At 38.6% G+C, this 23,683-nt stretch overlaps 2 protein-coding genes across 2 annotated transcripts in view; one reads left to right on the top strand and one right to left on the bottom strand.

Moving 5' to 3' along the window:
* The window catches only part of CHCHD3 (coiled-coil-helix-coiled-coil-helix domain containing 3), a 311,474-nt gene that overhangs the window by 62,437 nt on the left and 225,354 nt on the right, over positions 1–23,683 (top strand). The window contains exon 3 of the mRNA XM_081244862.1: positions 8,699–8,780. Coding sequence (XP_081100988.1) covers positions 8,699–8,780 — 82 coding nt within the window. The remainder of the gene's footprint in view (positions 1–8,698; positions 8,781–23,683) is intronic.
* On the bottom strand, positions 21,838–23,095 carry LOC308623026 (dnaJ homolog subfamily C member 8-like). Its single transcript, XM_081244861.1, has one exon. The coding sequence runs from the start codon at positions 22,959–22,961 to the stop codon at positions 22,200–22,202; it is 762 nt and encodes a 253-aa protein (XP_081100987.1). The 5' UTR covers positions 22,962–23,095; the 3' UTR covers positions 21,838–22,199.

The following is a 23,683-nucleotide window of genomic DNA, read 5'->3' as shown; positions in this document are numbered from 1 at the left end:
TCCTTCTTTGTCTCTAATGATGTTGTTCTTTCTCTCCTCTCCTTCATCTGATGCATTCTTAAGGCCTATTCCTAGCGTTCTACTCTTTTCTCTTTATACATTTTATTTTTTTCCAAGAGAATTCACTGAGCTCAGATCTGTAACAGTCATTCCCAAATCAGCATTTCCAGCCAAGTCTCAAATCAAATCTGAATTTCAGGTTCAAATATCTAATTGCCTACAATTCCATGTGGTGATTCTACCATTACTTTCAAGTGAATGTGTCTGAAACTGAACTCATTATCTTTCTTCCCCGAACAGCCTCTCCTTCTTTCCTTAATTGACCATCATGGGTATTAGTTTTCTGGCATCTGGGTGCACCTTTGACTTCTTTCTCTTTCATCTCTCGGTCAGTAACAGATGACCAGTTTTTCCCATGAAAGCCCTTGCATCTTAGACTCCATCTTTATGGCCAGTATCCTCATCACCTTATGCCCGTGTCTCTCAAACGTGAGCAAGCATCTGAAATCTGGTGGGCTTGTTAGCACACAGATTGCTGGGCCCCTCCCCCCAGGGTTTCTGATGTATAGTTCTGGGGTGAGTCTGAAATATTTGCATTTCTAACAAGTTCCAGGTGATGCTGCTGGGGGATGGGGGTGGGGGGGCTGGGCGGAGAGAATGAGGCTGTACTTTGAGAACCACTCATTGCTTTACACTTTCCCCATCCAGTTAATCTGCATATCTTTGCCAGATCAGACTTCCTGTAATGCCCCGTTTCACTGCATTATTTTCTTTTTTTTTTTAAAAAAGATTGGAGTATAATTGCTTTACAATGGTGTGTTACTTTCCGCTTTACAACAAGGTGAATCAGTTATACATGTGTTCCCATATCTCTTCCCTCTTGCGTCTCCCTTCCTCCCACCCTCCCCATCCCACCCCTCTAAGGCGGTCACAAACCACCGAGCTGATCTCCCTTTGCCATGGGGCTGCTTCCCACTAGCTATCCATCCGAGGCTTGGTAGTGTATATATGTCCATGCCACTCCCCCACCCTGTCACAGCCTACCCCTCCCCCTTCCCATATCCCCAAGTCCATTCTCTAGCAGGTCTGCATCTTTATTCCCATCTTACCCCTAGGTTCCTCATGACCTTTTTTTTTTTTTCTTAGATTCCATATATATGTGCTAGCATATGGTATTTGTTTTTCTCCTTCTGACTTACCTCACTCTGTATGACAGACTCTAGGTCCATCCACCTCACTACAGATAACTCAGTTTTGTTTCTTTTTATGGCTGAGTAATATTCCATTGTATATATGTGCCACATCTTCTTTTTCCATTCATCTGTTGATGGACACTTAGGTTGCTTCCATGTCCTGGCTATTGTAAATAGAGCTGCAGTGATCCTTTTTGACCTACCTCCTAGAGAAATGGAAATAAAAACAAAAATAAACAAATGGGACCTAATGAAACTTAAAAGCTTTTGCACAGCAAAGAAAACCATAAACAAGACCAAAAGACAACCCTCAGAATGGGAGAAAATATTTGCAAATGAAGGAACTGACAAAGGATTAATCTCCAAAATTTACAAGCAGCTCAATAGCAAAAAAACAAACAACCCAATCTAAAAATGGGCAGAAAACCTAAATAGACATTTCTCCAAAGAAGATACACGGATTGCCAACAAACACATGAAAGAATGCTCAACATCATTAATCATTAGAGAAATGCAAATCAAAACTGCAGTGAGGTATCATCTCACACCTGTCAGAATGGCCATCATCAAAAAATCTACAAACAATAAATGCTGGAGAGGGTGTGGAGAAAAGGGAACCCTCTTGCACTGTTGGTGGGAATGTGAATTGATACAACCACTATGGAGAATAGTATGGAGGTTCCTTAAAAAACTACAAATAGAACTACCATACGACCCAGCAATCCCACTACTGGGCATATACCCTGAGAAAACCATAATTCAAAAAGAGTCATGTACCAAAATGTTCATTATTTTCACTTTTAAATAACTGTCCATGATGCCCTATTTCTTAATATTTCTTATCCAAACTCCTGCCTAGTTTTCAAGGCTCCTCACAATTGAGCATAATTTACACTTCAAGGTTTTTTTTCTTACAAACAAGCTTTGTTCGGTTTCCTTTCCATCTGTCTAATGTACGTCCTTGCTTGTGTCCCTCCTCCTTCATGAAATACTCCATGACTACAGCCCGCCTTTGTAAGTGTCATTAATACTAAACCCTCAAAGTACAATTTTAATAACTCAGACTCTTATCTCCTTAATGGTAGGGACCATATGTCTCCATCTCTTATAAAGCCTAGCATAGGATTAAGTCAATGTGGATTTACTACCTAGTGAATTGATTGATTTCCCTAGTTTGTGTATTCCTTGAGGTCACTTGATTTGGGAGAAAATAATTAAACAAACAAAAATAACTTCATATAGTTGACCAGAGAATAGAAACCTGAGCTTAGGCATTAAAATAAACCTTATAGCCAGTACAGTAAGCTTATAATGAATGCCCATCCTTCTCTCCTTTATAAAAAATATACTGTTGGTAGTGGTGGCTCAATTTTCTGTACAGGAGGGTCCACAGGAACAGAAACCTGGTGGTGGTTGGTGGTGGCGGCAGTGGCGTGGAGAGTTGGGGAGAAGGTGTTTATTTGTCTTGAATTTCTTTTTTGAATGGCAGTCCACATTTTTTACTTAGATTATATGCGATTTTGCAGAGTGTGTGCTATGTTTTTTCTAAATCGTCCGTAAGCTACCCAAGAAGTTGGTGACTTATTTCACCTAATGACTGATGTTTGACTCCACAGATGAAACGATTAACACATTTTTATTGAACATCTGCTGTGTGCCTAGACGAGCCTGCACAACATTCCTCCCTCTCCCACCCTGTCCTTCCTTCCCTCTTTATTTTTGCTTTGTCTGTAAAGCCTAGAGGATGTTTTTGTTAGTTTGACGGGTATTTGACAGACAGTTTTTCCAAATGAGTGGAGTGTCACTTCAGAGGAACATTTGGCAGTATATGTTGTTAACGATAGACCCTTTTATTCTTTCACCTTCATGTTATCGGGCTTTTAGGGGAAGTGGAGGCTCAAGCATGAATTCAGTCCCATTTAACACTGCTGTGTAAGGGGACGGCTGTTGGAGATTTTCTAGTTTGGGTTCTCATTTTATAGAGGACACAGCTTCGGCCTAAAGCAATGATGTGTTTTTGAGCAAAATCACAAAAACGAATTGTGGCAAAACCAGGGCTAGATGGGAGCCGCCTTTATTTCCAACTTGGTCCTCTTTGAATGTCATGAGTCTTTATGGAGAAGCCTTTGAATGCAGCCACACTCAGGACTGTTGGAAAGAAAGAAACAGGTTTGGGGGGTTTTGGTACTTCATTTGGGGTTGGAGATTTAACGCTGTTGAATTGATAGTTTTATCTCCAGTGAACAAAATACATCCATTTGTGAAACAAACAAAAAAATTAAGCTATGCATCAAAAAGCAATATCCAGAGGTAATTATTATTTTTTAATTTAAATTATAGATCTTATTTTCCTAGAGGCTCTTTGTGAGGTCTTGCAGCTATTATTCAGGATATTAAGACATGAAATACTAGGTGTATCTGATTCTCAATACTGGTTTTATGAATTGTCTACTTAAAAATGTGGAAACGGTAGAATATGAGGGATGAGCTTGTCTGTTGCTATACAGCATCTGCAGTCTGGTATTGATCTTTGTTTTCACATAGAATGTATTGTGGAGCTGGTTTCCACGAGTGGTTGTTGTGAAGCAAACAATAAAATGGACATTATTTGCATATTATGCCATTCAAATTAGAAATTTACCAAGGTATATAAATCCTGATGGAGCAATAATACTACAAAATAAGCCATTAACCTGATACAGTTAATGTTTAGGTTGCCAAACTGTAACACGGTGCCTTCTCATTCGATATTTATGGTTTTGAAACTGCAGTTAAGGATTTTCATTCCAACATTGTCGTTAGCTTTAATGTATAAGTGGCCTCAGTTACCCTGCCAGGTATCTAGACAAATGGCATTTTTTTTGAAGGCAGTCTTAGGATACGTTATCCTTAAGGTGATAGTAAATGTTATTGTCAGCTGAATATCATCATACTTAACACACTCTGTGTGTGTGTTTAAATCAGGTTCGTCTGCTAACTAGATGGTGCCACAAATGGATACTGGCAAACTGTTACATGTTTCTTTCTAACCCCTGAGATTTATTCTAGCCATCTTTTGACTCTTCTAATCAAACTCTGTACCTTTTATAAGATAAGGAGCAGGACAAGATTTATCCTGCCACCGACATGCTGTGAGTCATTTACTTCTGATAAACTGTGTGTTGTATTTCATTGATTGCATGGATGCTTCCATTATTATTTTTTAAACAATCAGTGCTTTTTTTGTATTAATGAATTTATTAAAATTATAAGATTAATGGGTATTTCTATGGAGCTGAAAATTTAATTTGGCTGTATCTTATGCTATAAGCTTTGGCTCAGCTATCTCAATCCTGGCAGAGTCCAGTGTTTATCTAAAATCTGCTGCTTGTGTTATGCAATTACATACATTTATTTTCTTCTGAGAGTAGATTTTCATAGTTCTCTTTGGTGTTTTTAAACTAGCATATGAAAATAATAGGGCATATAAAATTGGACATGGTATGTATCAGTAAATGGTAAAACCAGAAAGAAATGGAATAAAGGAAAAATCCCAAAGGACCTGACATTTTTCTAATAGGCAAGCCATAATTTTTATTAAGTAACTTGCAGAGATTGTTTCAGAAATACTGTAATTGGGGAGGGAATTATACTGTCAGGATTATGCTAGGAAAATGAAAGAAAGGGAAAGTCATAGCAGAAAAAGTTACAAAGGAAATTGGTATGTCCCTTGAGGTCCAGGGAATCTGTATAAGTCTCCAATCACGGTTGTATTTTCAGTCTTTGTTTTTTTCATAGATGATGAGCCATTCATAAAGGCATTTCATCTTTTGGAGTCATTTCTGTCCACCATTCAAGGAACTGTCTTAAGTATAGTGTTCCATCTTCTCCACCCCTTCCCTCTCTACCCCTCGTTTAACCAGTTTCTGAAAACAGAATTAGGACATTGTCATGTAACATAGAAGACTGGTGAGGTGTAATAAATTTATGCTACAGTTTCTCTGAGAATTAAGACCATGGTATTCACAGTTCCTAAGAATACTAAGAATCATGTAGTATAAGGTTAGGAGTTTTTTATTTGATCCTGAAATTAGAAATTCTTAGAATTTCTTAAGAATTTAACTTAGAAATTTAGAATGTGGCTAAGAGGAGTAAAAGATTGCTAGGCAGTCAGTAAAGCTGCCTTTGGATTAACCAAAACATTTGTTTAGAATGTTGTTTACTAAAAATGAACAAAAATTCGGGCTGCTTTTTTTTTTTTTTTTTTTTTTTTTTGCGGTAGGCGGGCCTCTCACTGCTGTGGCCTCTCCCCTTGCAGAGCACAGGCTCCGGATGCGCAGGCTCAACAGCCATGGCTCACGGGCCCAGCCGCTCCGCGGCATGTGGGATCTTCCCAGACCGGGGCACGAACCCGTGTCCCCTGCATCGGCAGGCGGACTCTCAACCACTGCGCCACCAGGGAAGCCCCGGGCTGCTTTTAATACAAATATTTCTTATTTTCAATAGTAGTTTCAGATAAAGGGTCTAGGGCCGACTTGCTATAACCAAGCCATTGTAATGCTTGATTTTTTTCTCACATGTTTTATGGTTAGTGTCGTATCATCTATAACTAACTGACAAAATGCCAGTCTTTGTGTTCACTGAGATACATTTGCCATTGAGGAAAAAATTAAAATCGCTTCTGAGAACATTTTAGCAAGTAAAGAGTACAAGTGTGTGAAGAAAGCATCCTTTTATCTTAATACATTTTAAAAGGGAAGTGTGTACGTTATGTGAAAGTTATAGAACCCTACTTACTGAGCCTGAACTAGTTTTGCAGGGTTCCGTGGCCAGTCTGATTTATATGGCTTGAAAATTTCTCATTTTTACTTTTTCTCATTTCACAAACCCTGACAGTCCTCAAAGATCTACGGGAAACTCACTGTGCTAATAGGCAAAGTTGGCCTTTCTGTGCTTCTTATAAAGTAGTCCATCCTGAAACACTGACCTTTTAGTTTAATAACAGTTTTATTTGAGAGAATGTTCAGATCCTGAAGCTGAAAAGAGTGTTTTCAGAAAAGCCATTTTGAATAGTGGTCTCCAAATGGTATATCTTTTTCCCATATGCACTTTGGACCAGACCTATCCGAAGAAATATGTTGTTGCTTTCTGTATTCTATTGATTGAAAAACAAATAACTTGAAACTTAGATTTTCTCAAAACCCATTACCACGCTGGTTTATTTTCCTGCCTGGGCTTTGAATTGCTATTTTAGATTTTAAACTCTTTATGCTTGGTCATGTTTTATCTTTTGTTATTTTAAATTCTCCATTATAGCTAAGGTAATTACTTTTTCAGCTGTGACCTTGGACGTGAGACCCAAAAGTTTTGTGTGTGTGTGTGTGTGTTTCTTTTCCAGAAATAGCTAGGGCATTAGAGAGACAGCTATGCTTTAGTCCCTTGACTGACCAGAAGTGATGTGAACTAGCCGGTCCCTTGGGCATGTCTTCTTCAGTGGCTTCTGGAGCTTCCCGACCTTTGCATCTCTTGTGCTTCCTCCTCCCATCTTTCTCCCTCCCCTCTTGGCCTCCCTAGGTGATACCACCATTATCTCCATCTATCAGTATTTACCACCTCACCCCACGGCAGGTGGCTTGGCAGACATGAGAGGCAGGAGGGTATAGAGAAGGAAGACAAGCCTTGAAGCTGCGTTTCCTTCTCTGCAGTCTCTTGCGTGGCTGCCTTCCCAGCCGCCCAGCTGGCCTCCATGTGGTAATGGAGTCCTTACCGTTCCCTTCCAGGTTTATCACATCATCATGAAAAGCTCACTGCTGATTTTGGCTCCTCCCCTGGTAGCAAGCCCTTATGTAAGAGGCATACAATGCACTATTAAGATATGTTGTGTCAGCTCACTTAGAAAACGGATCTCACTGCTTCATGCTTAGACCTGGTATACCAAGGTCTTACCGAAGCCTAGTTTTTTTTTTGTTTGTTTGTTTGTTTTTTTTGCGTTACACGGGCCTCTCACTGTTGTGGCCTCTCCCGTTGCGGAGCACAGGCTCCGGACACGCAGGCTCAGAGGCCATGGCCCACGGGCCTAGCCGCTCCGCGGCATGTGGGATCCTCCCGGACCGGGGCATTTTGAGAAACTGCCAAACTATTTTTATAGTGACTGCATCATTTTACATTCTGACCAGCAATGTATGAAGGTTTCAATTTCTCCACATTCTCACCAGCACTTGTTATTGTCCTTTGGATTATAGTGGGTTTGAAGTGGTAAGTCATTGTGGTTTTGGTTTTCATTTTCCTAACGATGAATGCTGTTGAGTGACTTTTCATGCAGTTATTGGCCATTTGAATATCTTCTTTAGGGAAATGCCTATTTATGTCCTTTGCCCATTTTTAATTTTGTTGTCATTTTATTGTTCTGTTCAGTTGTTCTGTTGTAAGAATTCTTTGTATATTCCGGATACAAACCACTTGTCAGCTATATGATTTGCCAATATTTTCTCCCATTCTGTTATTGCCCAGTGTCAGCTAAATTTTAAAGTTTTTGCATATCCTGTTGTAATTCACTTTTTGCATATTCCGTAAGGCAAGGTGCTTATAATGCAAGATTATAAAATAAAATGCCATTGAAGAGCAGAGACAGTACTGTCTAGTTTCCATCCAGTAGGCTCAACCAGTTGAAATACTTGTTAGGTCCTGTGTGTATTCCTAGATCTTAAGTGTTTCTGGTGCTTTCTTGGTCATAATTTTGGGTAGTGGGTTTTGGGTAGTGAAGAGGAAAGAGTCCGTGCTTATCTCTTATGGAAGGCTCTTAAAGAGTCTGTAAAGTTTGTCTATTTTATTTGCTATCATAGCTGTAAGAATCTTACAAAACATATTGTACAAAATCTTCTAATTGGAAAGACCAGATGTTTCAGATCAAGTCATTAGGTATTTAGAAAGCTCCAGCCGTGTTCTCAGCACTGTTCTGTCTCTCTCTCCAATTGTTGGCACTTGAATTTGAATGACGTTTTCCAAAAAATATCGTTTTAAATATGAGTCATAAATTCCTTTTTTTTGTAAATCATGGAAAGATGAACGTAACTACAAATGATTTTCTTTCTCTAATAAGTGATTTTTTAAAATGTTTAATTATCAAAGTAGGAAGGTTTTGGTGTCATTTTCCTCTCTGAAGTCCCTTCCTTACACCCTCTCCTCCCCCTCTATGCAGTTGTCAGACTTTAATGGTAGGACATCATTTTAAAGAATTTGTACTTAATGGCTCAGTCCCACTGGGCAGTAAGCAGCTCCTTGAGTTTATTATAACTTCTGGCAGGTGTGGAGATTTCTAGGTCACCAGGGAACTCTTGATTAAATTACTCCTGAAGTGCACTAATTGGTCTTTTCCACCGTGCTTAGGTGGTTCCAAGGAGACACTGACCAGCTGGCAAAACTTTGCCTATTAAAATCTAGTCTCAGCTTTGTCTTCCTGAGTATTCTCATGCTTTTGTTTAAAGAAGTCACTTATTTTATCTCCTTCCCCTCTTTATTGATTTTAGTTTCTGATGAAGAATTGAAAAGAAGAGTGGCTGAGGAGCTGGCATTGGAGCAGGCCAAGAAAGAATCTGAAAATCAGAAACGGTGAGCTTCATGGTGTTTGAGACAGATTTTGGCAGACTTGTCATATTTATGAAATATTTTTGGAGAGGAATGATTATAATAAGACTCATCATTTGTATTTGGCTCAACATGTATGGACGTGGCTGTTTTTGGTTTTGGATTGTGCTTGTTAAAGCCCTAGGTTATCCCCTTCCCAAACTCAATTGTAAATGACCATTTTATTTCTTGTGTACTTCTTAGTTGCATGAATAATTGAGCCCTGTTTTTTCAATATGTGAGAAGTAGTTCTTGAGGCTTCTCCTGGCACTTCTCAGGCTAGGTTCTTTTAATGAATATATTTATGATTGAAAATTACATCGTCTACTATGGGTATTAAGGTTAACAATATTGTAGCTAATAATGAATGTTACATGTTATAGATAGTACCCATGTTAATAAGTAGCACTGATTAGTAGTATGCTCACTTAAAAAAATCAAAAATGTTACAGATAAATGTAAGGTTGAAAAAACAAAATTCTCTGTAATTTCATCCTACAGAGATAACCACTCTTGAACATTTCATTCCTCTAGATTTTTTTGTATACATCTATATTATTGTTGTCATTATTACTACTTCTACTAACAATAGCTGCTAAAAGAATGTTCACTGAAACGTTTTTGTAATAGAAAACTGGAAGCAATCCAGATGCCCATCACGGAGGGCTGCATGAGTGAATTATGGTACACGGAATTTTATTACAATGGAATATTAGACAGTCAAGTAGATCTTATGTGCTGATTCAAAGATGTTGAAAGGCTGTAAACTGAAAAGAAAGCAATATTCAAAAAACATAGATAATTTTTTTTTTTTGGTTAAAGACTTAAAGTATATACTTACTCATAGAAATATGTGGATACATTTTAATCCAAGATAGAGTCAAGTGCTTCCCATCTGTGCTATTTCTGAAGTTTCTGTATAGTACAAAGCATTATTATTATATGATTATGCAAATATCTTTCACATGCACAATGACTACTACCAGTAGATGGTTTGTAACATTTTGTGTGTGTGTGTGTGTGTGTGTGTGTGTTTGTTTTAGACTGCTTCACTAGTTTGCTTGAGAGAGCTAATGTAAGGAATCTTCGAATTGGATTCTAGTCTTCACTGGCTATAGGGGCTTCAGTGTATAATTTAAGCTCTTTGGGCCTTAAATATTTCATCTCTAAAGTGAGGGTTTATGAAATGTTCTCTGACATTTCTTCTCTTTGACAAAGTGCTAAATAAGCTAGGTCCGATTTGCCTGAAACGTGTAGAACAGGACATGAGTTTTACTGTACATTAAGACCACCGTTTTTCTTAGGAAAGAGAAGGCTTATGGCTTAGGGTTTTAAAAATCAAGATGTAAGTTAGTACTGCTAAAAGTGTCTACGCATATTTCAATAGTTTCCCACGCAGCACTTCATAATTATTTAATTGGGGTTAGGTTGATGGAGTATATAATTAGATAGTGAAGTTAAAATATTCAAAAAATTCAGACCATTTTCATTAAGAAGCAGAGAAAATCAATGTGTTATGGTAGAATTCCTTGTCTTTGAAATTTTATTACTTTTAATTGAATTTTATTTTAATAAGGAGTTTTTGGTTAGACCTTCATATTTACTTTGCTTATTATATTTCACATAGGAATTTTTTGTCTTCCTTTCTTCCCCTATGGTACAGGCTTTTGTTACAGTAATTCTCACTGTGGTGGGTTTTTTTTTTCCCCTCCATGACTTAGCTCCCATTTGTTCTCCTGTTCTATGAAAGGTAAAGGGCAGATGAGATGGATAAAAGGTGCCAGTGAGGGCTGATTTCATCTCTCATGTGGACTGGGGTTGGCAGCCTAGCTGTAACCTGGGACAAACGACTATTGATAAAGAATTTATTTTCTGTCACTTTTAAGGGGAGCAGAGGGTGGGACAGCCTTTTTTATTGTTTTCTCTTTAAAATAAATGTTTTGTTTGAAGCCTTCTTCATGCAAACTTCCAGCTGTCAAATCTTGGCAAAAAGTGTGTGTTTATCTGTATGATAGTTCTTAGAAGAATCAATAGCTATTTTTTTTCTTTTTTCAACCAGAGAAGAAACTTCAGAAAAAAGCATTAAAAAGGTTTTCTGTGCCGTCTTTTATTTTTTTATTTTTATTTTTTATTTTTTTTTTGCGGTACGCGGGCTTCTCACTGTTGTGGCCTCTCCCGTTGCGGCGCACAGGCTCCGGACGCGCAGGCTCAGCGGCCATGGCTCACGGGCGCAGCCGCTCCGCGGCATGTGGGATCCTCCCAGACTGGGGCACGAACCCATGTCCCCTGCATCGGCAGGCGGACTCTCAACCACTTGCGCCACCAGGGAAGCCCTGTGCCGTCTTTTAAAAGCAACCTTTTGGAGAAACAAAGCATTTATAGATAATTGTATCTGTTGCCTTAATTGAATAAAGCCTTGGAAGCAGTTTTAGAAAATGGTTCCTTGTGTCCTGGACTGTCACTGGTACATGCTTGGCTTTCCAAGTCTTCTCTTTTCACCCCAGATGTACCCATAACTATAGTTGAGTTCCTAAGCCCTTAAGATTGGGGCATAGGCACATGTAGGTGTAAGGGATCCAACGTATGCAGAAAGGACTTTGGAAATTATTTCTATTGTGACATTTTTCTTTATAGGATAGTTATTTTTTTTTATTTTTTATTTTTGGTACGCGGGCCTCTCACTGTTGTGGCCTCTCCCGTTGCAGAGCACAGGCTCAGACGTGCAGCCTCAGCGGCCATGGCTCACGGGCCCAGCCGCTCAGCGGCATGTGGGATCTTCCCGGACCGGGGCACAAACCCACATCCCCTGCATCGGCAGGTGGACTCTCAACCACTGCGCCACCAGGGAAGCCCTAGTTATCATTTTTAACCTTTTTATTATGGACATTTTAAAACACCTTCAAAAGCAGAAGGGTACAGTGAATCCCCATGACACTGTTTCAACAATTCTTGTTTCATCCATACCCCATTCACTCCACCTATATGGTGAATGGTAAGGAGAAGCACCAACATTTTTAATAGGTTGCTGAATTTCATGGCAGGGAAATACTCTGAAATATCTTCTGTCAGGCTAGCTTAAATAAGGACCTTGTTTCAGTTAGGTTTTTTTGGTTGAAAGACTGGAACTTAACTCTGGCTGACTTGGGAAGCAAGGAAATTTTTAGAAGAATATTAGATAGTTGAAAGGAATCAAAAGGAAGACTAGAGAAACACTAGGTAGGGAAGAACTGGGTAGTACTTAAAACTTTACACAGAGAGGAAGAAGTAATTCTCCAGGATGACGGTTCCATGATAAAGGGGAAAGGATGGTGGGTGGCTGAATTTCATTGAGTTGAAGATGCCATCGATTTCTAAGAAGCATTGTATTTGACGTACCACTAAGAAAAATATTGCTGCAAATAATAACCCAGTAGTTTATATCTTAGAATTTTTTTTATTGAAAGAGCTCATTAAGACTGACTTTGAATTTCTAAAAACCTATCATTTGTATGTTCATAAAAAGGAAAATGTAAGTGAAATAAATAGGTTAAGGCAGTGTTGTCAACTAGGGGAGATTTTGGTTTCCAGGGGACACATGAAAATGTCTGGAGACGTTTTTTGGCTGTCACAACTAGATAGGTCTTACTGGCATCTAGTGGGTAGAGGCCAGGGATACTGCTAAACATTCTGTAATGCACAGGATACCCCCCACCCCCCCAAAAAAAACAAACCACAAAAAAACAAAGAATTATCTGGCCAAAAATGTCAGTAGTGCTGATAGTGAGAAACCCAAGGTTAAGGGACTCAAAACCTGTTCATGTTGGTTCTAATTCTTCTGAATTGTTCTGTGACTCAGGATCTTGATGTCTTTGTTTTTCCACACAGTATCATATTCTGTGCCATCAAAACCTTGATGACACAGCATTCTGCTGTTGTACCTGGGATTTTTCCAGGCTGCTGACACCAGTTTTGCAAATTTTGATGCTTATGCGCAAGCTATGCCAACTATTCAGGACCAGGCTGGCAGACTGCAAATGTGAGGTGCTTTCAGGCATGTGGAAACTTGGGCAGATAGGGTCCTAGAACTGTATTTCGTCAGTACAGTCTGTACATACTCTAGATCATAACCTCTGTTAGGTTGGAAATGATTTTCTTTTTTTTTTTAATTGGGGTATAGTTGTTTTACAACGTTGTGTTAGTTTCTGCTGTACAGAAAAGTGGAGCTCCCTGTGCTATACAGCAGGTTCTCATTAGTTATCTATTTTATACATATTAGTTAGTGTATATATGTCAATCCCAATCTTCCAATTCATCCCACCCCCACTTCCTCCTTTGGTGTCCATACGTTTGTTCTCTATGTCTGTGTCTCTGTTTCTGCCTTGCATACCGGTTCATCTGTACCATTTTTCTAGATTCCACATATATGTGTTAATATACAATATTTGTTTTTCTCTTTCTGACTTCGCTCTGTATGACAGTCTCTAGGTTCATCCATGTCTCTGCAGATGACCCAATTTCGTTCCTTTTTATGGTTGAATAATATTGCGTTGTATATATGTACCACATCTTCTTTATCCATTTGTCTGTTGATGGACATTTAGGTTGCTTCCATGACCTGGCTATTGTAAATAGTGCTGCAATGAACATTGGGGTGCATGTGTCTTTTTTGAATTGTGGTTTTCTCTGGGTATATGCCCAGTAGTGGGATTGCTGGGTCTTATGGTAATTCTATTTTTGGTTTTTTAAGGAACCTCTATACTGTTCTCCATAGTGGCTATATCAATTTACATTTCCACTAACAGTGCAGGAGGGTTTCCTTTTCTCCACATCCTCTCCAGCATTTATTGTTTGTAGATTTTTCAATTATGGCCATTCTGATCAGTGTGAGGTGATACCTCATTGTAGTTTTGATTTGCATTTCTCTAATAACTAGTGATGTTGAGCAGCTTTTCATATGCCTCTTGGCCATCTGGATGTCTTCTTTGGAGAAATGTCTATTTAGGTCTTCTGCCCATTTTTGGATTGGGTTTTTTTTTTTTTGTAATATTGAGCTGCATGAGCTGTTTGTATATTTTGGAGATTAATCCTTTGTCCGTTGATTGATTTGCAAATATTTTCTCCCATTCTGAGGGTTGTCTTTTTGTCTTGTTTATGGTTACCTTTGCTGTGCAGAAGCTTTTAAGTTTCATTAGGTCCCATTTGTTTACTTTTGTTTTTATTTCCATTACTCTAGAAGGTGGGTCAAAAAGGATCTTGTTGTGATTTATGTCAAAGAGTGTTCTTCCTACGTTTTCCTCTAACAGTTTTATAGTGGCTGGCCTTACATTTAGATCTTTAATCCATTTTGAGTTTATTTTTGTGTATGGTGTTAGGGAGTGTTCTAATTTCATTCCTTTACATCTAGCTGTCCGGTTTTCCCAGCACCACTTATTGAAGAGACTGTCTCCATTGTATATCCTTGCCTCCTTTTTCATAGATTAGTTGATCATAGGTGCATGGGTTTATCTCTGGGCTTTCTGTTCTGTTCCATTGATATATATTTCTGTTTTTGTGCCGGTACCATACTGTCTTGATTACTGTAGCTTTGTAGTATAGTCTGAAGTCAGGGAGCCTGATTCCTCCAGCTCCATTTTTGTGTTTTTTTTGCAAGATTGCTTTGGCTATTTGGGGTCTTTGGTGTCTCCATACAAATTTTAAGATTTTTTGTTCTAGTTCTGTGAAAAATGCCATTGGTAATTTGATAGGAATTGTATTGAATCTGTAGGTTGCATTGGGTAGTATAGTCATTTTCACAATATTGATTCTTCCAATTTAAGAACATGGTATATCCCTCCATCTGTTTGTGTCATCTTTGATTCCTTTCATCAGTGTCTTACAGTTTTCTGAGTACAGGTCTTTTACCTCCTTAGGTAGGTTTATTCCTAGGTATTTTATTCTTTTTGTTGCAATGGTGAATAAGATTGTTTCCTTAGTTTCTCTTTCTGATCTTTCATTGTTTGTGTATAGGAGTGCAAGAGATTTCTGTGCATTAATTTTGTATCCTGCAACTTTACCAAATTCATCGATTAGCTCTAGTAGTGTTCTGGTGGCTTCATTAGGATTTTCTATGTATAGTATCATGTCATCTGCAAACAGTGACAGTTTTACTTCTTTTAAAGTTTGTATTCCTTTTATTTCTTTTTTTTAAAAAATAAATTTATTTTTATTTATTTATTTTTGGCTGTATTGGGTCTATATTGCTGCACGCAGGCCTTCTCTGGTTGTGTTGAGTGGGAGCTACTCTTTGTTGTGGTGCGTGGGCTTCTCATTGTGGTGGCTTTTCTTGTTGCAGAACACAGGCTCTAGGTGCGTGGGCTTCAGTAGTTGTGGTACGCGGGCTCAGTAGTTGTGGCTTGCAGGCTCTAGAGCACAGGCTCAGTAGTTGTGGCACACGGGCTTAGTTGCTCCGTCGCATGTGGGATCTTACCGGACTAGAGCTCAAACCTGTGTCCCTTGCATTGGCAGGCACATTCTTAACCACTGTACCACCAGGGAAGTCCCCTTTTGTTTCTTTTTCTTCTCTGATTGCTGTGGCTAGGACTTGCAAAGGATGTTGAATAATAGTGGCAAGAGTGGACATCCTTGTCTTGTTTCTGATCTTAGAGGAAATGCTTTCCGGTTTTCACCATTGAGAATGATGTTTGCTGTGGGTTTGTCATATACGGCTTTTATTATGTTGAGGTAGCTTCCTTCTGTGCCCACTTTCTGGAGAGTTTTTATCATAAATGGGTGTTGCATTTTGTCAAAAGCTTTTTCTGTTTCTGTTGAGATGATCATATGGTTTTTATTTCTTCAGTTTAATATGGTGTATCACATTGATTGATTTGCATATATTGAAGAATCTTTGCATCCCTGGGATAAATCCCACTTGATCATGGTGTCTGATCCTTTTAACATGTTGTTGGATTCTGTTTGGTAGTATTTTGTTGAGGATTTTTGCGTCTGTATTCATCAGTGATGTTGGTCTGTAATTTTCTTTTTTTGTAGTGTCTTTGTCTGGTTTTGGTATCAGGGTGATGGTGGTCTCATAGAATGACTTTGGGAGTGTTGCTTCGTCCACAATTTTTTGGAAGAGTTTGAGAAGGATGGGTGTTAGCTCTTCTCTAAATGTTTGATAGAATTCACCTGTGAAGCCATCTGGTCCTCAACTTTTGTTTGTTGGAAGATTTTTAATCACAATTTCAATTTCATTACTTGTGATTGGTCTGTTCATATTTTCTATTTCTTCCTGGTTCAGTCTTGGAAGGTTCTACCTTTCTAAGAATTTGTCCATTTCTTCCAGGTTTCCATTTTATTGGCATAGAGTTGCTTGTAGTAGTCTCTTAGGATGCTTTGTATTTCTGTGGTGTCTGTTGTAACTTCTCCTTTTTCATTTCTAATTTTATTGATTTGAGTCCTCTCCCTCTTCTTCTTGATGAGTCTGGCTAATGGTTTATCAATTTTGTTTATCTTCTCAAAGAACCAGCTTTTAGTTTTATTGACCTTTGCTACTGTTTTCTTTGTTTCTATTTCGTTTATTTCTGCTCTGATATTTATGATTTCTTTCTTTCTACTAACTTTGGGGTTTTTTTGTTCTTTTTTCTCTAGGTCCTTTAGGTGTAAGGTTAGATTGTTCATTTGAGATTTTTCTTGCTTCTTGAGGTAGGATTGTATTGGTATAAACTTCCTTCTTAGAACTGCTTTAGCTGAATCCCATAGATTTTGGGTCATTGTGTTTTCATTGTCATTTGTCTCTAGGTATTTTTTGATTTCCCTTTTGATTTCTTCAGTGATCTCTTGGTTATTTAGTAGCATATTGTTTAGCCTCCATGTGTTTGTGTTTTTTACAGTTTTTTTCCTGTAATTGATTTCTAATCTCATAACATTGTGGTCGGAAAAGATGCTTGGTAGGATTTCAGTTTTCTTAAATTTACCAAGGTTTGATTTGTGACCTAAGATGTGATCTGTCCTGGAGAGTGTTCCATGTGCACTTGAGAAGAAAGTGTATTCTTCCACTTTCAGGTGGAATGTCCTATAAATGTCAATTAAATCTGTCTGGTCTATTGTGTCATTTAAAGCTTGTGTTTCCTTATTTATTTTCTCTGGATAATCTGTCCATTGTTGTAAGTGGGGTGTTAAAGTCCCCCAGTATTATTGTGTTACTGTCAATTTCCCCTTTTATGGCTGTTAGCACTTGCCTTATGTATTGAGGTGCTCCTATGTTGGGTACATAAATATTTATAATTGTTATAGTTTCTTCTTGGATTGATCCCTCGATCATTATGTAGTGTCCTTCCTTGTCTCTTGTAACAGTCTTTATTTTAAAGTCTATTTTATCTGATATGAGTATTACTACTCCAGCTTTCTTTTGATTTCCATCTGCATGAAATATCTTTTTCCATCCCCTCACTTTCAGTCTGTATGTGTCCCTAGGTCTGAAGTCGGTCTCTTGTAGACAACATATATACGGGTCTTGTTTTTGTATCCATTCAGCCAGTCATTGTCTTTTGGTTGGAGTATTTAATCCATTCACATTTAGGGTAATTATCTGGAAGTGATTTCTTGAGTGTCTGCCTCATCTCCTACCTAATTCAGAAATCCTTTTACGACATCTCTGACTGGTCATGCCACACACATTTAGAATCCATTCAGAAATCATTTAAACTGAAGATATTTTATTAGGCCATTTATAGTTTACCTGAAGTCCTTTAAGTTTCCACTTTATTTTTCATTTATTTTTTTAAATTGAAGTATAGTTGATTTACAATGTTTTATTAATTTATGCTGTACAGCAAAGTGATTCAGTTATACATATATACATACTCTTATATTATTTTCCATTATGGTTTATCACAGCATATTGAATATAGTTCCCTGTGCTGTATAGTAGGACGTTGTTGTGTATCCAGGTTTCCACTTCTTTAAAACTAATATGCAGATGTGGCCTAATAAAATTTGCTTTCGAGGAGGAGGTTTCTACTAGGGCCACAGCAATGACATAGTCAGTTGTAAGCGCTGTGACTGTATATGTTATATTCTCATTTCTAAAAAACATTTACACATGGAATCTCAATTCAGTTTATCTTAGATCTTATTCTGTTTTTTGAGAATGTTGAGTGATTTGATGCCTTCCAGAATCACTGACATAAATTCAGTACACACACTAAAATTGTTGGATCTAATTTGGAATCGTAGGTTTGCTTATCACAACATATAATGGATGGAGTAGTTGTTTGGTGTATTGAGAGTCAAGAGCAAACTAAATGCCTGTGTCAGCAGTCTGTTTTTGCTGTGATACTCTGTTGTGTGTTTTGGATTATAGCTGACCATAATGTGTTGCAACTATAGCTGGCTAGTATAGCAAGGATGTAATATGCAACAGTTTGAGTGTAGACTTTTAAAATGTGATTTAGTTCTCTCCTGTGCCCTACCTCCAAAAGTCAGTCTCTGACAGCAAGAAAAATGTGACTACTTGTGACCTCTGACCTTTGGCATTTGAATTTCACCTATGTATCTATAAAGGCAAGTGAAAGTTGCCTCCATTTTAATAACCTTTTTCAAGAAGCCAAGAAGAAAGGGAATAGCTACTTGATGTTGAAACTAGCTGTACATCAACCAAGATTACTTGCTTGCTGTTTTTAGGTGGATGTTAGTTGAGATTTTACCCCATTTTTAATTACTTGAACAATTACATTAGGTTTGTGAGACTCAAAATAATTTGGTTTAATAAATTAGTCATAAATTTTATCAGCTGTGTGGTTAAGTTAGAGTATAGCACAGTCCATTTATTTTTCCATTTATCACATCAAATAAGGACTTACATCATCCAATAAAGGCTTAAAATTTGTATGAATACTTCTTAGTTTCTCATAGTAAAGGTGAAATTCATAGGTCTGGTGTCTTCTGTTTAAATCCACTATATATAATAATTCATTTTAATTTTATTATTTGATATTATTTGCGTTTGGAGGAAAAAGCTGAAAAAGGAAGGAGGAAAGAATCCAATATAGAAAAACAGTGTTTGGGGGGCCTAGTGTCACACTGAAAATACATAATGTAAGAAATCATCTACCTAGTGTGGCATCTTTCACATGGTAAACTCTCACACATATTTGTTCAATTGAATGATTGAATGAATCCTTCTACTGGAAAATCTTGACATTCTCCTGGGAAGGGCAGTCTACTCTGTACACATATGCATATACATTTCACATTATGTTAAAAAGAAAACAACTATGCTTTTAAAAATTAGACATTGGGGCTTCCCTGGTGGCGCAGTGGTTGAGAGTCCGCCTGCCGATGCAGGGGACGCGGGTTCGTGCCCCGGTCCGGGAAGATCCCACATGCCGCGGAGCGGCTGGGCCCGTGAGCCATGGCCGCTGAGCCTGCGTGTCCAGAGCCTGGGCTCTGCAACGGGAGAGGCCACAAAAAGTGAGAAGCCCGCGTATCACAAAAAAAAAAAAAAAAAAAATAAAAAAAAAATAAAAATTAGACATTAACCAAGGACTGTAGATACTAGAGACTTGTTATAAATCTTTGTTTCAAATTAGTGTAGTGTTAAACGTTGTTTTCTAGTCATCGACACATATTACACAGTTGTTATGAAATTACATACCTTCAACCTGCAAGTTATCTCTAGGTATATAGTAATTAAAAAAAATACCAACTTTCAGGGAACAAGTTCTGTTGATCCACTAATATTTATCAGTGGCTTTTATCATAAAAATGTAGTTTTTAAGTGACCTTGAAAGATCAGTTAGCAGTCAGTATTTTCTCATGGTCCTCACAACTGTCACAGGCAATGAATCTCACTTCTAATTAACAAATATTTGCAAAGAAGGTGATTACAGAAGTTTCTACCCTGCTGTGTTGTGAGCAGATTCCCCAGTGTCTGGCTCCAGTAGGGGTAGTGGATGGTTGATTGGCATTATCTGGAAAATATTTCTTTATGTGCTCTGACATTTAAGAGATCCTTCTGTAGTATGAAAATCCCAATATATTAGATTGATTATTTTATTAACCTCATTAAAGCTGTTTTTTTTTTTTCAAATGCATGTTGTGTTGCTGTGGTTTCATTCCTTTAACTTTTCTATTCCATTCTGCTTAAAAATAAAGCCCTAACTCATTTGGAATGTAATAGATCACATCCTAACCACCCAGTACTTTTCACTGGGAGATGACTGGAAGTGCTATGTATGTACTAAGTATTGGAATCTTTAGCCATCTGCTACTTTCATCTTTTTTCTTCAAGTGGCACTTTTCTGTTTTTAATAGAGACAAGTGCTTTCTGTAACCAACAATTACAGAAGGTTGGATTATCCAGTCTGTGTTTTATTCACATCTCTTTACTTCTTCCAAATCCAGTTTTCTTTCCTATTGATGTTATGCTGTTGTAGACTCCTACCCTGAATTCTGTTTGAGAAGCTATTTTTACATGTAGGAATATTAAACCTGGAAAACCAGAATCAATCAAGCATGCTGTAGAAATCTGTAACTTTTTTTATTGGTTGTAATAGCAGCTGTGATGTTCAACCACTTCTTGTTCAGATGTTTCTTTTGACAGTAATTACGGTGTTTTCTCTCATGAAGCAAGTGTTTGAAATAATTTGTGCCAAAGTTGGTTTCTGCATTTGGAAGTTTCTAGGAATTGGTTTCTGAGTGTCCTATAGTTGTTGGAGTTCTTGTTGAGGTTTCTCCATTACCCACAACAATCTCAGGGGGAGCGGACATTGTAATATACTCTGTAAATCATTTATTATTCTTCACATAAACTGTTAATGTTTCTTGTCAGTGTTATCACTGTTTTATAAAAACAGATGACTCAAGTAGACATATGTAAAGTTTTCAGTCAGCAGTGGAAGCAGGACTTGAATTGGGCTGCCTGCCCCAGAGCCCTGTATTCTGTTGCTGAGGTGATAGAATCATATTGTGTCCCATCACCCTGTAAACATTTATTCAAAGGAAACCCGACAGAACTCTGATACAAAACTGCTTCAAGTGCCATCTGGTTATAGCTAGGACTAGGGATTTAGAGCTCTGTCAGCCATTTCCCCCACCTTTTCCCTTCCTAGAAACCTGGGAAGCATAGGGCTTAGTTTGAGAAACTTCGGTCAGAATAATTTTCTCTCACATTGGGACACTTCATTTGTGAGGAGTAAACTTTTCTTTTCCAAACAGCATTTGCTGGAGAGACTCAGTTCAGTTTCCGTTTTAGAAGGTGAGTGGGCAGTGGCCTCATGTCCATTTCCTTGTATCCAGAAGTCTGTACTTATGGACAGTGGTCTATGTAGGCTGGGCCTTACTTTGCTGAGCCCTCGGTCCTGGGCCTTCTGGGAGCCATCTGCTGATCCTGCTGGTGATGAATGCCTTGTTAGGAGGAGGGTAGCAGGATGAGACCCTTCTTTGGCAGTTCCCCCTGCAACTGGGGAGAAATACACAGGGTTCTCCTCTTCCTCTCCTGACCTCAACAGGTTTGCCAGTAGAGTCTCTAGCTGTAAAGGAGTGCAGGCAACATAGTTATAATTCAGATGTAAATTTTATCTCAGCATTATAATATTTCTAAACATTGGCACATTTTCATGTTTAAGTAAACCTCCCACTCCCTTTCCTGGTTGCAGAAAACCCTTAAAAACGAGTAGCTCATCTTAAGTTTCTGATAAATATTTTTTTGAGAGAACCCATATTCTTTTGCATCCCATTCTTTTTTTTTTTCGGGTATAAAAATTTATTACACATACAGAATATTACCACTAACAAACGCAGACAGGCTAGGACACAGTGGTACTGGAGGGAGGATGGCTAGCTCTTTGGAAAGTGAATAGGTTTGGGTGGCTTGGAGCCTCATGCCACACGGATTGGCCAGTCAGACGGGAAAGCACATGCCAAACACCACGGGACATCGGGGCATCGAGTGACTGCTCTGTGTGTCCAATGCCTTCCCATCTGATCTGGGGCTTCGAAGGATGCCACACCCAGAAGCAAGCAACTGAAGGAAAGGGGCTTCCTAAGGTGGCCCAGGCTTGTCTCTGAAGTCATGGCAACACCATTTTAAGCAATATGTTTAATTGGATGATTTCCACAAACTATACACGAAGTTTCTAACCATCACAATTCAGTGAAGTACAAAACATTAAGTTACAGGCTGTGGGAAGAAAAGGCAGCACCAGTGGTGGCACCTTCCAGATCCCGGTTGGTCTAGGGGTAGGGGTAGGTTTCTTTTTAAACCGAGCCCCTCATTTCAGTGTACAAAAGAATTACTCTGATTGATATTAAATTGTATTGAAAACAAAATGGACTAAAAAGCAAATACTACCCTATGTTGGGGTGAAAATGGGAGGAAAGAATGAGTCCTTCAAAGCAGGAGGGGAGACAGGTGAGGGAAGGTTCTGTGGCTGTGACCCCAGGGGGTCACTCACACTGCTCCATTTTTACTTTTGGTGGTCTCAGGAAGGTCCTGTTCTTCTTCTCTTTCTTTCCTTTTGTATTTGCTTGGAAGTTTCGCCAGCTGTCCACACGACCATCTCGACTTGGCTCAAAAGTTTTCTGCCACTCCCTTTCTCGTTTGGCTTTTTCTTGAGCTTCAATCTCTTCTTCCCTTTGTCGCTTCCTTTCGTGCATCTCTTTGGCTTCTCTCTCTTTCCTTTTAATTTCCGGCTCAGCAAAGAGTTTCATGGTCTGTTTGTATACTGCTTGTTTGAACAGCTCAGGATCATCCTCCTCCACATTTGTAGGCTTTCCTTCCTTCTTCAATTGCTTTTTTCGCTCTTTCACGGTGTGTTCCACGTATTCTTTTCCTGCCTGAATTACATCCAGGGCTCTCTTCTTTTGTTCCTGATCCAGTAGCAACTTGTAAGCTTTGTCCACAGCTTCAGAAGCCTTTTGTGCTCTGTCAGCATCGTCTTGATTTTTGTCAGGATGCACCAATATGGATAACTGCCGAAACCTCTTTTTTATTTCTTCATCTGTCACTTCAGGATCTGTCTGAAGAACCTCAAATGGGTTCAAATCGAAGTAGGAGGAACCAGGACGAGTCAATCTTTCGATCTGATTTTTGGACGTTAGAACTGAATCTCTCTTCTCTATTTGTTTCACCTCACTGTAGAAGGTCATAAATGCCTCCTCCGTGCTGCCGCTGCCACCCGAAGCCCCGCTCTCTCCTGGAGCCGCCATTTCCCCGGCCTAGCCGCCCTGTGACTCTTCTGCGCAAGCGCTACCTCACGTCTTCGTACAGGTCCGCCTCTCCCCCTTGTGACTCTTCTGCATCCCATTCTTATCCAGAGCAGCTGTCATTTGTCTTTGATGAAAACTTTCTTCACAGTTCATAGATGGCATACACATAGAATACACACACTGGGGCCACATTATGTTATGAAAACCATTTCGGAGTACAGGACCCATGTGCCCAACTGAAATGAAAACATTAAAAAAAAATAGGTGTTGGATTCTTGTATTTTCTGAGCACTTTATATATTTTCACTCACTTCATCCTCACGACACCTCTATTGTCCGCACTTTATAAGTGAGGAAAGTGAGAGGTAAAGAAGAAACTTACCCAAGGTCATATCTGGTAAGTGGAGAGCCTGGGGTTTGAACTGAAGTCTCTGTCAAGTTCATGCACTTCACCATCCTGCAGTATTACCTTTCTCTGTGTATAGGGAATACTGTATTTAAAGTTTTTCATTTACAATTGTGAGAAGAGGTAACAAACATTTGCTTGGGCTTTCACCTCTAAACCATTAGTAAATAAAAGATCTTTTAGAAATGATCTCGATTGTGTGCTCCTGGTTATTAGTTCTGTGCAGCTGCTCTGGATGATATTTTTAAAACTTCCTTTATCTTAGTACCAAAATCTTTTGAGAATGTGTGTTTAAAGTTAATATTCTTTATTCACG

The sequence above is a fragment of the Mesoplodon bidens genome (genome assembly GCF_964165515.1).
Source record: "Mesoplodon bidens genome assembly, chromosome: 9".
Classification (NCBI taxonomy): Eukaryota; Metazoa; Chordata; class Mammalia; order Artiodactyla; family Ziphiidae; genus Mesoplodon; species Mesoplodon bidens.
This window is presented reverse-complemented; position numbering and strand designations above follow the sequence as displayed.